This window comes from Pelodiscus sinensis, chromosome 14 (genome assembly GCF_049634645.1).
Source record: "Pelodiscus sinensis isolate JC-2024 chromosome 14, ASM4963464v1, whole genome shotgun sequence".
Taxonomy (NCBI): domain Eukaryota; kingdom Metazoa; phylum Chordata; order Testudines; family Trionychidae; genus Pelodiscus; species Pelodiscus sinensis.
The window spans coordinates 17,817,810-17,835,845 of NC_134724.1; the positions used below are offsets into that span (position 1 = coordinate 17,817,810).

Genomic DNA, 18,036 nt, shown 5'->3' on the forward strand with positions numbered 1-18,036 from the left:
AGTGCGCGACCCATGCCTTAGTTAGTATAAGCTAAAATTCCAAATTGTGGATTCAGCGAATTTAGCTTCGCTAGTAGTTGTAAGCGTCAAAGTATCCGTAAGCCCCCACAAATACAGCTGTTTATCAAGCAGATACTTATCTGCCCAACTGCATACAGTATAAAATATTTGCTAAGCATCATTTGTTAGTAGCAAGTCACAAACTATTTGCAGCAAAAGAGCTGGAAACACCCAATGTAGCCTGAATTTACTTACGTATTACTAAATAAATTTGTTCAGAATGGGATTCAGATTGCTACTGGAATAAATTAGCCAGAGGTGCTGGAACAGTTTTTATAGTGGGCATGTTGGGAGCCATTGAACCAAACTGTAAATCTGGTATATCATGAAAAACACTTCAAATCAGGGGGGTTCTGCAGGGCCCCCACCATCCCTAGGTCCAGTACATATAAAATTATTAGTAGGTACTGGCCTGCCTTCTGATTTTACACTTCTGTGACTCCATTGAGAAAACTTGAGTTACTCAGGTGATATTGTGGTTAACGCTGCACTAAAATGGGCATAATTTGGTACTAAGTAGCTTCCCACAATCAAAACAGAGAAATTAAATCCAAAGAAACAATCTTTTTAATGACAATCTTAGTGCTAAATTGTAACTTACATTATCCCAATAAAATAGGAGCATGTAAATGTAAATTATATTGCTTGGCCAGAATCTCCATGGTAGAATTCTCTGAAATCATGGGCTGCAGGTATCAGACTAGGGAAGACTGTAGTATCCCAAACAGGCAGCAAGGGTGCTAGCTGGCATTGGGGCTGTGCTGCTTTCCCCGCACTCTAAGGCTGGGGGTCACATAGCCTTCCCTTTAAAGACTTCAGGGATGGGGTGCTAGCCTGCAGAGGGATTGCCAGATGCAATGGGGTGGTTCTGTACTGCTGAGGGGGTGCAGAAAGGGCAGGGCCTCATCTAGGGTTAGGAGCTAGTCTCCTCCCTGCCAGCAGTTCACATGCTGCCCGTCATTAAATGCTTCCAGTTCCACAAGTAGGGACAGAGAGACGGGTTGTCTCAGTGCATGGTTGAGATGATGGTGTTCAGAGGAGCAACATGGAGGTAGTAGGAAATGGAGAACCTTTGCGGAAAGGAGGAGCCTATAGGGGAAGATGGGCATCATCTTAACTAAAACAGAATCAGATTGCTGGCCTGTGAAATGAAAAAATTCCTGGAGGAATTTTTAAACTAAAGGCTGTGTGAAAACTAGCAGGTATGGAGATGCACCTGATTGGGATAGACTCCCCCCCTCTGTGGATGATTTATTAAAGGGGATATTCTATAACCTCATAAAGAGGAGAGGATAGAAGTCAATGAAGTACAGGTAGGAGATGAACAGAAAGGTGGGAACCATAGGAAGCAGAGCGACCCAGGAGCCTGTTTTGCTTCACCACCATCTCTCAGCCAGTCACTCTACTTCTGAAAGTTTTAAAAGTGGAAGATAACATGTATAGAAAATACCTTTTGCATCTTTTTTTGGAGGGGTGCGGGGGAAGGAGCAGAAACCCACATTACTTTTTGTAGAGGAGATTAAGACATCTATCAAAATGGGAAATACTACTAGCTGTAGAGCTTCAGGTGCTTTATAAGGGAGTTAGTTAAGAGTTTTAAATATGTTTTTATTTATACCACTAGATGGAAGTGTAAGGAAAAGCATAAACAAACTACACAGAACATACTGATGAAATGGGAAGTTATCTTCCTTATCTGCAAGTTAACTGTAATAGGAGAATATTGTGCAACCGATAAGGAGAAAAGGCTAACAACTGACAGTTTTATAATAAGTTTTATTAAAATTATTCATTACATTTTTGAAAAAAATTATATGTACATTCTGCCCTGGAAATATTTGTGTAAACACAACCAGTCTATTTCTCCTTAAGTAATGGTGTTTCAGCCTTATGCTAAAGTTTTTCACTAAAAGTTCAGCCTCTGGCATTCAATTCAGCTGCTACATTCAGTACTTCTTTTGCATCAGGCAAGAGGTCCCAATCCTGTTGCACTTGAAATCCGTGACAACTCTCCCATTGAAACCAATGAAAGCAAGATAAAGTTGCACTATTGGTCAGGACTTCTAACCGGAAACTGTCAAGAAACAAAAGTTTGTCATGGTGTTTCTAAAATGTATGGTAAAAATTCATTCCCATATTTGTCAAAGATGTAAGTGATGACTATACAATTCAAACTATCCATAGCATTAGTCTAGAAAGGTTCTGTAACAAATCTTTATATAGTATCCTCCTAGTGTTGGCCAACATTAAGCATGACATTTGTAAAATTTGCAATCCATAGAAATAAACTTAGCCTACAGTCTTACATTTATGAAAACTATTTGCAGTGTTGTTGCTACAGCATGTCTGCTAAAAAAGCAGGCAGGTAACAGTTTACCTGACAAAAGCACAGGTTTATTTGTAAACAAGAAAATAAGAGGTGTGGCGGGGCAGGGGAAATCAGCAGAGTTCTCTCTAAAGTGTATCACTAACATGTATATATTACATCATGTGTTTGGCAGTACAGGGAATTTCCAGACAAGCTGTGTGTGTAGCCCAAACCTGTCAACCTTGTCTCAGGTGGCCATTTAAGCTTAAAACCAGCATATCAAATGTAGAGTTGCATGTTGGCATCCATCAGTTGGCTCGCACACCTACTTATTAGTTCACTGCTCCACAGCATCTCCACTGATATTCAACCACTGTTGTGAGTTGTCCCTGCTTATTGTCCCCAGGTCATATCTGATGCAAGTGTCATTGCAAGAAAACATACAGGTGAATGGTGGGTGAGAACATAAACAGAATTAAAGAAAATGGACATCCAGACCACACATGGGACTCTTGCAGTCTGGCAGAGCAGCATTCAAAACTTTATGTACTCACCTCAGCTCTTTCCTCTTCCTTCCCAACCCATATACTTTTGTTTTCGAGATACTAGTTAGTACCCTAAATCTGAAAGAAGGACACAGAGGAAGAGACTAAAACTGATGCCATTTCCTGTACTTTCAATAAGATTATGGCATTCACTGCACTTCTTAAATCTGCTATGAAGTCACATTAACAGGCATTAAGCTAACAGTTGGCCTTGGAGTGTGTGGATAGAAGAGAGTTAACAAAAATGGAGTGTAGGAGACCTGGGTGCACGTACTCTAGTAAGCATATCCTTTCTTAATACATTTGAATATCAAAAAGCATTGACTAATTAATAGTCAGCTATATGCCTATTAAGTTTGTCTAAGGAAAAATATCCTTTTAAAAAAAAATCAAGCTAACAATTTGAAACACTATTTAGCTTCTAATGCAGACACTGTTTAACAGCTCATGTCTAAGTAAGTGTGGTTTCAAATTACGTTAGCTAGATCTAAAACTACACCTTTTCCCACTTTAGACAGACTCCTGCTATTGAGTTCTCAACACTACCAAATCAGGCTACTGTTATTTACCTAAAAAAGGATTTAGATATTTAGCCTGAGACATCCACATTAAAATGTTGGTTTGAGCTTCATTTAGCTGTATTTTGATACTTTTAACAATATTTCCTGTCACACAACTTAATGGTTGTTACAGTATCTGTATTATTTAAAAAAAAAAAAAAAAAAGATTTTTGTGCTTCCACTGCATGAAACTGGAGAAAATGATCCAGCATGTACCTGGTATATATTACACAACTGAAAAAACTGTAATCTCCAGAGAGATCAGAAATGCCACATTAAAACCTTTATATCCATATTAAAATATCCTTAGTTTATTGTTAAGAGGATTCTAGAATTTACAAGGTAAATTATAACATGTTTGAAATCCACTAAGAAATATTTTTGATTTTACAGTTTTTCATTTGAGTTGGCTTGTGATTCTTTCCTGAAAAATGACGCAATACTCCAAACAAAGGCACTGCAGAATGAGTACTTGAAAGCAACAGATCAATGATAGATGAGATAACAACATGTTTACAAGAGCAGGAAACATTCTGAATATCAAATATCTACACTGAGTTGTCTGAATTGCTCTGTATCTTCGCCATGAATACCAGTGCAGAAAAGCAATATAGTTAATCCCCAAGACACAACTGCTTTACAGCTTTTCACTCAAAGTGCTGGGCAGACATACATTTACAGCAATCTTTTCTACTGCAATTGACTACAATTTAATCTTTAATTCACACAAAGTCCTGCAAGGGGAAGAGTGAAGATATGCGTATTAATACCTGCATGTTTTATCCACATAATTTTAGTCTTTACTTCTGAGTAATTATGGAAAACAGAGAGGGATTAGCCTGTATCCTGAAAATAATTTACTGAAATTAACATATCATGCACAATTGTAAAAGGTAAATTTTGAAACAAAACCAGATTCTATTTGTGTACAAATTCAGTTACATTCTTATTCTGAAACAAACACTAAGGGTATGTCTACACTTGCACCCTAGTTTGAACTAGGGATGCAAATGTAGGCATTCGAAATAGTCAATGAAGCGGGGATTTAAATATCCCATGCTTTATTAGAATGATCTCGCTGGCGCATTACTCTGATCAACAGCTGTTTCGGAACTGAAAGTTCACGCCGGGACGTGTTAAGGGGTTTGGTTCGAACTAACATGTCCCGGTGCACACTTTCACTTTCGAAACAGCTGTTGATCAGAGTAACACGCCGGCGAGATCATGCTAATAAAGCATGGATATTTAAATCCCTGGCTTCATTGACTATTTCGAATATGGTAGACATACTCTAAGTCAACAGAAAACTTAACCACTCACAAAATAATTCAGTGTAAAAATATTAACCATTATGGTTCAAGTTAGACCCTTTTAGTCATCTAAAGTAAAACACATCAATTTTGGCACCTTAAAAATCAAAATAACTTCATTTCAGTAACATCAAACATATCTAATATTATACCTCTAAACCTGAATTGGGTGTGTGCTCTAGGTCATTATGCATTTATTCCTCAACATATTTGAGGAAAAACTTCAAAGTCATACAGTTATGCGGATACAGTTAGAATAAAATAAACCTGTCTTTTGAAGAGGATTTATATATCCCGCCCTCCTACCCCCAATCAACTTTTCCAGTATTTATGATTGCTGCAAAGGGAGACTGATTTTATTGTTTTCACGAGGAATTATTCAAGCAGACTGAACCAATTATTAAAAACCAACAAATGCTCCCCCCTAATTCATCAGCTGCATTTAATGGAAGCTGTTAGCATGTAATTGACAGAATGGTCAGGCCCTAGATGGCTAGCAGTACATTAGTTTTCCTCAGCATGGCAATTAATACTTATATAGAGTAAAATAAAACTCTCAACCCAATAAAAAACAAATTCAGAGTTATAGCTGCTTTTCTTTTAACTCATCTTTTACTCTGTAAGAACTCAGCATTCTAAAACAAAAATTGGACTGGCAACATACACACCAATGCCCAGATCCTCAAAAGGTATTTAGGCCTCTAACTCCCACTGAATTCACCTAAATACATCTGGGTCTTCCACTTAAACCATTTTCAGACTGCCATTATAAGTCCATTGATTCCCACTGGGTTATGCCTCATTCATGCAGATAGAGATTACTAGAGGATCAGGTCCTGAGAATCTCCTTGCTTTTGCTGATTCAGAGTACAAACAAAACAGTATTTTATGTGTCTATCTTATATTATGCATCTAGGCACTTGTCTCAATGCCAGCTGTGGTACTCTGAGGGTATACTTTGCCTGAAGTCAGAATACTGTTCATTGAAATCATAGTGAATATGATTCAATGACCACACAGTCTGTATGTCTCCCAGAAACGTATTGTACCAGTTTAGTCTACTACTTAGTAGTGACTATAGGAATCACTGACATAACACCTAACCACAACAGTCAATTACCACTACATATTAACTTTTCTGCAATGTAAGGATCACAATTCTTTTTTCCTTTTTACCATATGAACAAAGTCCATAACATCAGATACACTGGTGTCTATTTTAACCTTAAACCAACTGAGCACAAGTAACACAAAAAGTTGCTATCTAAAGTAGGGCAATTCCAAGACATTAAATCTTAACTTTGCTGTTACTAAGTAAATGCCCAACATTAATAAGTAAACTGGCATTTAACATACAGTCTCCTAAAGCAGTAATCCTTCCTCTTCTTATTCCCACACCTGCCCCCTTAAAGAACCAAAAATTGTATTGGTAAGGCTGCAAAACTTAGACACAATCAGTTTCCTCTGTGGATAACACAAGTGTTGATTTTCTATGTATTGTGTTCAGTCTGGTTAATTTATTTGTCATAGATCTTCTCTCTGTTTGCTGGCGCGGTTTTCTTCTTTGAGGTGTTTAGATTTCTTGTCTGCATCTTTTTTCTTTGTAGTTTTCTCTGGTTTTGTTTTATTTTTCACTTTTTCACTTTCTTCTGCTCCTTTGCCAGGGTACACTTGACCTTCTAGAGTTACATCTGCACACCTCTCCTGATTTACCAGAAAGTCTTTGATCTCCCACGCATAGCTCCCATCACGCAGCATATAAATGGCACGATTTGAGCCAACAATAAACCTAGATGAAAAAATACTATCAATTAGTATTTGGTCTTTGACATGTTTAAAACAGAATGTTTCATTTAGAGCTATTCCAAGAGCAGGATGTAATAAGTAGCATTAAGTCAACCATACAAAATAGAATTTTGCGATTAGTCCTCATAAAAGCAGGAGTACAGAAATCAACTTTAAGGACCGTTAAAGTCGACAGAACAGACTTGGAACTGTGAACTCATTATTTTGAAAATCTACCTAATGAGGCTAAGTTTGACCTAAACTCCCATTGTAGACCAGGCTAAGGATGTTAAATTTAGATTAATCAACTAATCGAACAGTTGATGTAATTTGCATCAACTATTCAATTAGTCGATAAGGGCGCCCCTGCCTTTGAAATATAGCAAGAGCCCTGCCAGGTGGAAGTGCTGCGGGGAGCACGGCCAACAGAGGACTCAAACTGTCCCCCATTGGCCCTGTGCTCCTGGCGCTTTGTTTTTTAAATGTACAAGAGCCCTCCTGGAGTTCTTGTACATTTCAAAAGCAGGGAGAGCAGGGCCAACAGGGGACTGATTGAATCCCCAGCTTGCCCCAGGCTCCCTGCAGTGCTTTTGCTCTTCCTATATTTCAAAGGTGGAAGCACTGCCAGTACCCTGCAGTGTCATCTCCTCCCCACAGAGACTGTGCTGGGGGAACTGGCTTTTAAGGTGGCGCCCCCCTCCTTCCCCCCCAGGACCGAATCCTGCTCGCTGTAAGTCAACAATTTACATTTATAGCAGACACAAGAAACTGTTTTTCGGTCGGGGTCACATACAAGAGGAAAAAAACCCACCCTATCCCTCACTACTCACCTGCTCCCAAGGTGAAAAGCAAAAAAAACCCACCCCCTCACTCACACTTAACATGGCATGCACTGTATTTCAGCTCCACCAGGGAGGGGTACCAAGGCTCTGGACTTCCGGCCCATGACAGAGACTTACTGCAAGCTGGATCAAATTAAGCAGGGACCACCATAGGTTCCCTACCCCCAGTTTATAGTATAGACATATCCTAAGTCTTAAAAAAGCTTTGTTTACCTGACTACATTACTGTCAAAAGAGGCTTGAAGGAAGTTTAAAAAAAAAGCATATGAACAGTGATTTAAGAGAGCAAAGAGATGGACGGAGAAAAACAGAACAGTTAACACTTCAGAAAGAAATATCAGAGTCCTGTCAGAGCAAATATAAAAGTTTGAAGACAACTGCTTGCCTTTGTACATCATAGTTTGCATTGAAGAGACTGCCCTGCCACAGGCTGGTAATTTCTTCTGTCTCCTTTTCAGTGGGATTTCCTGACACGGTGACAAACATCATAAGAGTTTTCCCTTTTTTGGTCATTTTCAGGATACTCTCAGGCTTGCTTGGATCAATTTTGGAGAAATCTATCGGTTCTGATGGCCTTTTGTGTTCAGGAAGATCTCCCTCTTCTATGTCATCATCTTTCTGTTTTGAATAGATGTTAATTACATATTAAACTTAACATGACACCTCCACATAAATACCAACCTATTGCAAAACTGTTCTTTTGGCATTTGTCACTGTTTAGTTTAGAGAATTATTAGATACAGTTTGTGAAAAAGAGAAAATTGCATTTGATTTAATGATGAGGATTCCAAAATAAAGACAGATATAGCAAATTGCATCTTCTGCGCTCTTTACTGGGTGTTTGCTCAACTCCTAAGCGGTATTAACCAGGGATGTAACTGGTTAACAGGTTATTGGGTAAGCACCACCTGCCCCCCACAGTGACTTCCACCTAGCACGAGCTGACAGCATGCACACACCCCCTACCCCCTGTGAGACTGCAGTCTCCTGGCCCACATGGGCTGGGAGTCAGCAGCCACATTGGCCTGGAGCAGTCAGGCTGGAACAGTCCCTCCCACAGCATCACAGCATAGGGGTCCTCCTGCCCACCCCGTTTAATCATTTCATCAGTTAAACATAACCTTTAACTTGTTAACTAATTAAATGGGATTTTACATCCCTAATATTTAGCTGACCTTCAGTGAATTCTTCCCGTCACTTTATATATGCCACATGCCTAGGGGAGAGTTCTGCCCTTATCTACATCTCTAAGTCCCACTGACTTCAACAGGGATACAGGGGTACAAAACTGCAATGTCTAGGTCAAATTTTGTTTGTATACTACATACATAAGAAGTGTAATTGAATTGGCACTGAGACAATTACAACCTCCACATATTTTATCTATTCATTTATAAAAGACACATAGAAGCAACAAACATTACAATGCACCTTGTATACTTTGTGAAACAAATAATAGCAGTGTTGCAGCATACACCTATACAGAGCCCCTTTACTGTTAGTAGCCCTTCCTGAATTTTTTAAATGTATATCTCCTTACCTTCATTTCTATACTAGGGATGTTAAAATGTATGTATTTGTGTAAATTTGTAACCCAGGGATGGGCAAAAGAGCCTCCGCAGGCTGGATCTGAACGAAAGCGCCACACGCTGCTTGCAGGGCGGGGGCAGAGCGGAGAAGGTTTCCCACACTCCCCTACCCCCAGGCCTTAATTGGCCTAGGGATGGGGGAGCATGCCAAGCCTCTTCCAGGGCATGGGTGCTTAGTGGGTACCCCCTCCTCCTTCCTGTTTAGACCACACCACTTAAGGGATGGCCCCCAGGCAAAAATTATTGCCCACCCCTGGTGTAATCGCTGAATTCCGCCCCCCCCCCCCCTTCTCCCTCATGCTGCTGCCTCTGTATCAAAGGCAGCACTGTGGGGAGCAGTTAGCTCTGGGGAACAGGGTACTCAGCTCCCTGAAATAACCAGCTCCTGCCTGCCCCCCCGCCCAACCCTGCACTGCTGCTTCTGTGGGAGTCAGGAGGGCAGCGGGGGTGGGGATGGGGAGGGAGGAAGAGCCACTTAAAAACTGCCTCCCACATGCACTGGCTCCCGCCTGCTCCCACACACACTGCTGCCTCTGATACAGAGGCAACAGTGTGAGGGGGATTTGGGTCGGCAGGAGTCAGTGGCTTCCTGCATGTACTGCCTCTAGTACAGAGGCAGCACTGGGGGGAGGGCACTCAGGCTCATTGGTTAACTGTGTATTCGGGTACACGTTAACATCCCTAGTCTAAATTATACCTTATATCAGCTTATGAAACAGGTATTATCCTTCTACTACAAGATGGAGATAGAAAAGGACAATGCAGTGTCTCTTCCCCTTTAAAAGAGCTTGTTAGGATGAATGACTGCAACTGTTTTCCTGTCTGGAACAAGTAGAGTTTGCTTTTTTATTGACTGGCCTAAGTTTTTAAATTGAATTTTTATCATTATGTTATACTGCAGTCTTTTACTTTGGGGAATTACTGTGTTACTTCTTAAATAGTTAAATTAAGCTTTTCCTTCTTCACTGCTTACAAACTGGTTTTAACTGAATGTGAGTTGTACATGTAAAGCCTGGCTGGGGGGGGAGAAGTTAATTAATGGGCTGAGATCAGAAATTCAAACTGTGCTCTCAGCTCTGCTACTGACTTAAGGGTATACAGTAAGTATATCATTTATGGTGATGTTTTTCACATGTGTGTAAGTGATTTAGGAGCACAAACTCAATGGGGGGGGGGGAGAAAATCACACATACTTCTGAAAATCCCATCATTATTCTCTTAGTCCCCATTCCTGAAAATTAGGAACAACACTTTATGGGGATGCTGAGAAAGGCTGTATTTATAAACTATTGTAAACATGAAAAACATTATATTAATGAGAAATAATTTTTAGTAAATAGAAAAGCAATTCTCAGCGCTATTTTAAAATTATTTTAAGCAGCACAAATGTAGCTTATTTTGTATTTTTGAAATGGGGAGCCAAGAATAAAAAGTTTCAACTAATCCTTATACATTACACAAATTGGCTAAGATTGCAGTAACAACACATGCCTATCAATTAGTTGAACGGCTATGACTATGTATTCATTTTATTTTTCAAAGTATTGCTGCTTTGGTTTAAGTATAACTTTCTATCAAAAGCAGTGATTGTTTGCTTATCTATATGGCCAGGGCTCGACGATTGTGGCGAAAACCACTTGCCAGCCCCGCACAGCACATGCGCAAGACCCAAACTGCGCATGCGCGGACCGCCGATGAATGGGGCGACCGGCTGAAATCTACTTGCCATGGGCGAGTAGATAAGCGTATTTGTCGAGCCCTGTATATGGCACTTCAGCACTTGAAGACCTCTTAGAAAGTTTTATAAGAGATACATGGTATAACTATATATTACTGTGCGAACTCCAAAACTAGTAACTGAAAGCAAGACAAATAAGTGAATTTTCAGTTTAAGAGGAACAGGCAAGTCTGCCAGGCATGTATGAACATGAAATTTCAAAAAGAAAGTACTAAATGGATTGAATGACATCCATAATTCTTCTGTATCTATTTTCTCTTCACACGCCTCTCCCCGCAATGAACTCGAGGTTATTGATTTCCACATAGTATATTATATATATTTCTACTACAGAATTAGCCAAAGAAACTATGATGATTTGGCTCACAGCCAAGTCTGGGGAATGCCAAAGTTTAAAATTAGTGCAATAATAAATGGTTTTAAATAATACAAATTTTAGCCAGGAAAAAAATTCTGGCCCATATTTTTGGCTCTATTTCTGGCTCTCTTATGCTCTTCAGGCTGCACAAAGTAGTGGGAAAGCAACTTTGGAGAAGTTGATAGAGATTATCCTGACATATTGGAACCACTGGGTGGCATAAAGATAGTGTAGTGTGCTCTGTATAATACTTCCTCCCAGTATAATGGGCAAGACCTGAACACAGAGCCTCTTTAAATTCCTCTTTTGCCATTAAAAGCATAAATTAAAAACCCTTAAAGTCCTTTAACTGTTACATGTCTGGTTCAGTCCCACATGCTTGCAGGTTTGAGGCAGGCATAAAGATGGCTTAGCAGCAACTGTGCCTCTCTCCCTCAACTGTGTTACAAATGAGTTTAGAACAATAGAAGATTATGCACTCTGTGTACTATACACACACACACACACACACACATACACACACGGTAGATTATTTTAACGTGAGAGAAAACTTTATTAAATTATCAGGACTTAATCATCAACATCTCTGTGAGGCTGGTAAATATTCTCATTATACAAGTGGGGAAACTGAAGTAGGGAAGGAAAGTAACTTGTCCAAAGGCACACAGTAAGTTAGGATTTGAATTTAATACTTGCTGACTCCTAATATCACAACTATGCTTCCATATAGTCTCATTTTTATCAACCTCATGCTGTTATAACTCTTTTTCTTCCCCTGCCCTTTATCTGCCACTTCCAGTTTCCTCATTTTACACATTTACAACTACTTCAAATTTCCCTCCAACAAAAAGCCAGGAAGTTGAGGAGGGCTTGGCAAAGGCCAGGGGACATGAGTAGGAGTAAGAGCATATAAACTCTTCAGTCTTGCAAGGCCTGAGTGCTCTGTCAGCCCCCTGAGAAGGCAGGGCATGATGCCCACTTTCCAATCCTTGTCATTGGTTACCATAGAGATACACTAAAAAAATACAGCTCTCAACAAGGAAACAGATTAGCTAGTCATGATTACCATCATTTTAGTTAAAACATTAGTTAATTTCTAATGTAACCCTTTTTTCCCTGTAGACAAGGCCTCAGTGCCAGTTCATAGAATGGAAGTCCAGAAGTTGCTGATCAAAAACACTCAGTTAATCACACCTGAGTGGCTTTTTTTCTCCTCTGCAAAACTCTCCTGTGTGAAAGGCACATGCAAAAACCACTTCTCAAACCTTGACTTAGAGCCCTGAAAAACTGTATAAAGATAAAAGTGATATATTTTCACCTCTGCTGCTTTCAAAAACTGAATATTTTAGGTAATAATCACAGGGGAAGGAATGGAATCAGGAGGCTTGGTGGCATTTGGGAGAGACAAACAGACAAGAACAGAAGATGGTAGTGTGACAGGAGGATCCATGGGAGGACAGGAAACAGGTAATAAAGGAACATTAACAGAAGGTAAGAACGGTCTAACCCTGTATAGCCAATGATCCATCTAGCTCAGTATCCTTTCTTCTCATAGTGGTTGACCGTCTTCAAAAAAATTCTTCAGAGGGAATGAACAGAACAGGGATATTACTGAGTGATCCATCTTGTTTTTCAGTCCTAGCATCTGGCAACCATCATTTTGTATGTATAGCTGGGATGTTTTCCAGCATACATTACTTTGCAGTTAAAAACACTGAATTTCATCTGTCATTTTAATTGTCCAGCTACCCAGTTTTGTGAGATCCCTTTGTAACTCTCTGCAGTCAGCTTTGGACCTATCTTGAGTACTTTGGTATCATTCCCAAACTTTGCCACCTCACTGTTCATCCTATTTTCCAGATCTCATATGAATTTATTTGAACAACAATGGTCCCAGTGCAGGTCCTTGGAAGACGCTATTCTACACCTCTGTACGTTGTGAAAAATAATCATTTATTCCTTCCAGCCAGCTACTCATCCCTCCCTCTTAGACTACAACTGCTTAGAGTGCTTAAGAGCCGTTGGTGAGGGACATGGTCATAAGCCTTCTGAAAGGGCAAGTGCACTACATCCACTGAATCACCCTTCTCTCCATGTTTGCTGACCCCCTCAAAGAATTCTTATAGATTGATGAAGTACGATTTCCCTTTTCAAAAGGTCTGCTGATTCTTCCACAACTAAGGCTACATCTATACTGCACCATAATTTGAAATAAGATACACAATTTGAGCTACACAAATTGCATATCTTACTTCGATTTTATTTCAAAATAGCTTATTTTGTAATTTGGCGCTGTCCACACAGAGCCAAATTTCGAAATAACCCGCTATTCCACAACATCCCTTACTCCTCGTGGATTGAGGTTTACAGGAATGTAGGAATCGTGAGCCTGACATAATGGGATACTCCGGAATACTGAAATAGCGTTGCAGTGTAGATGTAGCCTAATTGTGTTAATCTTTGTGTCTGATAATTCTATTCTTCAGTAACAAGTAGTCCTGTGGCATCATAGAGACTAACAAACATACATAGTATCATGAGTTTTCATGGGTAAAATCCACTGATGATGAGCTGGAGTAGAATATAACCAGAATGTAACAGAACCAAGACATTTATAAGGGGGGGGGGTACCTGTAGGAGTACCTGTCAATTGTAGGACTAATGTTAATGAGGCTAATTGAGTGGGCTGGAAGTGTCCCATTCTTATTTTTGTTAAGTCTCTAATGCAGAGGTGGGGAACCTTTTTTGGCCAGATCCAGGAAAACTGCAGGAGGAGGGGGGCACATCTGGCCTCTGGGCCTTAGGTTCCCCAACCCTGTTCTACAGTGCTATAGGACTACTCATTTTAAAATTAGACTAACATAGCTACCCCCATGAATTTATTCTTTAGCATAAATTTCAACCAATGTGCCTAGTACTGAAGTTAAGATTACCAGCCAGGGGTGCCTCAGAAGCCTTTTTTTAATTGGCTTTTACCAGCTGACTGGCAGATAACTAATTTAACAGGCTGATTTAAGCAATAGGTTACATACCACACTTTGCCGTTTCACAATTTCATATTTTAGTTCCTTCAGAACTCTTGAATGACAACCATCTGGTCCTAGTGACTTATTTCTGTTTATTAAATAAAGTTGTTAACATATGTGACTAGTACATGTCTGCAAGACTGGGGCCTAAAACAGTTAATTAGTTTGAAGGTATACTTGAGGAGAGCTAATGGAGAACACAGTGGGCTACAATTAGTTGAACTAGTACATTAATCTGTGCTCTCCACCACAACTACCTAATAGAAATCTGTTAATCCAGTCTCACCAAACAACAATCTACTAGCTCACTAGCTTAGACCACAGCATAGCTCTCAAGCAGGGAGGGAATCAGTACTGGCCAGGTATAGTGGCCAGGGATCAAACTGCCAGCTCACAAAGTTACTTGCACTCAGCACAAAGTGTAACCCGGAGAAAGAGAGGGGTGTTCAGGCAGATGAGGGAAGGGGGACACTGGTGGCTAGGACGCTTCCTAATCCATCGAATCTCACGGTCCCCCTTCCCAGCCCCATTTTATTGTAGCCATGGGATGCGGGTGTGGAAAAATCTCACAGCGGGGCCGAGCCCTTTGAGCAGCCCGAGAATCTCGATCCAAGCAGCACACTTCGCCCCCCGCCCTCGTAGGGAACTAGCCGCCCCGCTCCCCTGCCAGGCGCACACCCCTCCCACAGCAGCTTTGGGGAAGCGCCGCGCCGCCCGCGTGGGCAGGAGAGCGCCCTCCCATCGGCCCGGCAGCCGGGGAGAGGAGCGCAAGGCAGGGATGGGGGCCGGGGAGTCCGAGAGACCGGGGGCGGCAGCGGGAAGCCCCCCGGGGACTCGGGCAGCAGCGTGGCTGAGCGGCGGGCAGGAAGAGGGAGGGGGCACCACGCGGACAGGGGCTGAGGGGGTCAGTGGGGGCTCTGGGGCCTAGTGGGGGGGGAACCGCGCGGACAGGGGGTGCGGTAGGCGCTGGGGGCACCATGCGGCCTCAGCGGCTCTGTCGAGGGCGCCGCGAGGCCCGGGCCCAGCCCGGCTCGTACCTCCCATTGCTCCAGCAGCCGGGCCATGTCCGCATCGTTATAATCCCGAATGTCCTTCTTCTTCTTGGCGGCCTCGGCCCGCCGCTTCCCCTCCGGCTCGCTAGCCCCGGCGGCCGCCACCAGCAAGAGCATCAGTAGGGCCAGGCAGGCCCAGCAAGCGGCCGCCGCCGCCATCTTCTCCGGCCTGCGCGGCGGGGAGGAGGTGGCGCCTCCAACTAGTCCGGCCTCTGGGGGCGGGGGCGGCTCGGCTTGAGATCCGGGATGGGGGGAAGGGTAGCGCCAGTAGCTGGCGGGGCAGGCGCTGCCGCCCGCGGGAGAGCGGAGCCCAGCCCAGAGCAGGGGCTGGCCCCAAACCAGCCCAGGATAGGAGGCAGAAGGGCAGCTCGCCGCCAGCAGGAAGGCGTCTCCTCATCCCAGCCTGGCTTGGCCCGATGGGCAGAGCCCTGCGCAGATATGTATCCGCATGGGTAAAAATGATTCGCCGCTATCACATCCAGGGGTGCAGATCCCCGCGGCCCTCCACAAATGTGCAGGGTTCCAGATACAAAACTTATACCGGCAAAAACGAGCTGCGAATAGCCACATCCCTAGTGCAGCTCTCCGGATTTGCAGGGCTCTATGGGCCTCTGTCCCCACAGGCCCTGCTCAAGTCCTCCTGGAGGCCAAGGGACACCTAGGTATCACCTGGGCAACTGGATGTGCCCTATTCCTGTAATGAAAGATTGCCCTCGTTTTGAAAAGACAGTTCAAAAAGTACTTTGATCTAAACTTTTTACATCTTTTAAGTGATTTCTTGCCACCCTTTTTCAGGCAGGAGAAGAGATGCCATACGGCCGACACCCCATGTTAAAAAATCACGAGTCAAGCTTGGCTTCAAAATCATGAGACTAGGGCTAGGCCAATGGTTCTCAAACTTTTTGGCCCACTAGCCCAGCCCACCCTACTCAATCATAGAGCTGGAAGAGTCCTCAGGAGGTCAAGTCCAGCCCCCTGCCCAAAGCAGGATCAATCCCAACTAAATCAACCCAGTCAGGGCTTTGTTAAGCAGAGACTTGAAAACCTCTAGGGATGGAGATTCCACCACCTCCCTAGTTAAGCCATTCCAGTACTTCACCACCCTCCTAGTGAAATAGTTTTCCCTAATATCCAACCTAGACCTCTCCCACTGTAACCAGAGACCATTGCTTCTTGTTCTGCCATCCGTCACTACTATGAACAGCCTCTCTCCATCCTCTTTGGAAATTCCCATCAGGAAGTTGAAGGCTGCTGTCAAGTCCCCCCCCGCCCCCTTCTCTTCTGCAGACTAAACAAACCCAAATCCCTCAGTCTCTCCTCATAGGTCATGCACTCCAGCCTCCAGTCATTTTGGTTGCCCTCCACTGGATCCTCTCCAATGTGTCCACAATGCAAACCTTTCTGCGGACCACCAGCCAATCACCCTGACAACAAAATGGGTGCAGGACACGATGGGTGGGGTGGAGATAGGGTGCAGGAACAGTGGGCTGAGGGTAGGGAGGTCTGGCCGAGAGGTTGGGTGCATGAGTGGGCTGGAAGCCAACCTTGAAGAGGGGTGTGTGTGGGGCTAGAGCTGTGGTCCCCAACACGGTGCCCGTGGGCGCCATGGCGCCCGCGGGGACATTTCAATGCGCCCGCCAGGTGCTCGGAGCTGGCCTGGCCCTGGGCACATGGCGCACGGGCGCTTGCGGGGGGAGCGCGGTTGGCGGGGGGAGCGCCGGGCGCGCGGCACTCGGCGGGGGGGGAGCGTTGGCCCCGACCCCAGGCGCGCAGCACTCGGTGGGGTGGGGGGGAGAGCCGGCCCCGGGTGTGCGGCGCTCGGCGGGGAGGGGGGAGCACCGGCCCTGGGCGCGCAGCCCTTGGAGGGGGCCCCGCCTCCGGGCGCGCGGCTGGGGGGGGCCCGCCCCCGGGCGCGCAAGTGTCCCCGTCCCCTGGCGCCCAGCGGGCAAACGGCCACGTCCCCTGGCGCCCGACAACCTCAAAAGGTTGGGGACCACTGGGCTAGAGCATCAGTGCAGGTTTCCCACTACAGTGGTGGTGGGGGGGGGGTAACAAGTCCTGAGCCCACAGCCCATCTGAGACAGCTGAACCACACTTTTGAGAGCCACTGGACTAGGTAAAGATAATAGGATTTTGAGTTTTTACTGTTATTGTTTTATTGTTGTTATTTATTCACCTACTTTTTGAGTCTTTTGGATGCACTGGAATTACATTTGGAAGTTTACCCCACAGTCAAGAATGCTAGACACTTTTAAGACTGAAGGCTGAAAGCATCACGTGCACTTTGACCCCAGAAACTGAGATTTAAAGAAGAAACAGTAATTATCATTACACTTATGACACAAGCAAGAAAGACACAGGCAATACTGCAGAAGTGTAGAGCCCTGCAAATCCACGGATATCCACTCCCTGTTCACAGATGCAAATATCCATGATTCATTTTTGCAGATATTGGAGCGGATGCGAATGCAACACAAAGGGCTATACATGAGTGCTTGTCCTGCTCTGCCCTGCCCAGCACTTACTGGGAAGCGGGACTGAGGTGCTCCTGTGGAGGAGCATGGTCAGGATAGGATGCTTGTCCCTCTCTGTCCTGCCAGGGGCTCCTACCAGGGAGCAGGAGAAGCACTCATGCCCTGACCACACTCCTCTGCAGGAATACCACAACCCCATCCCTCGAGAGGAGCACCTGGTGGGGCAAAGCAGGACAATCACCCTTAGGACACTCCCTCCCGAGGGCTACGTCTACACTGGCCCCTTTTCCGGAAGGGGCATGTAAATTTCACGAGTCGTCGTAGGGAAATCCGCAGGGGATTTAAATATCCCCCGCGGCATTTAAATAAAAATGTCCGCCGCTTTTTTC

The 18,036-nt window shown here is 43.8% G+C and overlaps 1 protein-coding gene across 1 annotated transcript; it reads right to left on the minus strand.

Annotated features, from left to right (window-relative positions):
* Positions 1 to 3,623: 3,623 nt before the first annotated feature.
* On the minus strand, positions 3,624 to 15,378 carry MESD (mesoderm development LRP chaperone). The gene is made up of 3 exons (XM_075897114.1): positions 15,159 to 15,378; positions 7,796 to 8,028; positions 3,624 to 6,572 (listed from the first exon to the last, which is right to left on the minus strand). The coding sequence occupies exons 1-3, from the start codon at positions 15,330 to 15,332 to the stop codon at positions 6,308 to 6,310; spliced, it is 672 nt and encodes a 223-aa protein (XP_075753229.1). The 5' UTR covers positions 15,333 to 15,378; the 3' UTR covers positions 3,624 to 6,307.
* Positions 15,379 to 18,036: the final 2,658 nt, after the last annotated feature.

Excerpts from the sequence above, each read along its gene's own strand:
- MESD (XM_075897114.1), bottom strand. The coding sequence starts at position 15,332 with ATGGCGGCGGCGGCCGCTTGCTGGGCCTGCCTGGCCCTACTGATGCTC. Across the intron at positions 8,029-15,158 it reads GGCTGCTGGAGCAATGGGAG|AAAGATGATGACATAGAAGA; the intron begins GTACGAGCCGGG and ends TATTCAAAACAG. Across the intron at positions 6,573-7,795 it reads GCAAACTATGATGTACAAAG|GTTTATTGTTGGCTCAAATC; the intron begins GCAAGCAGTTGT and ends TTTTTCATCTAG.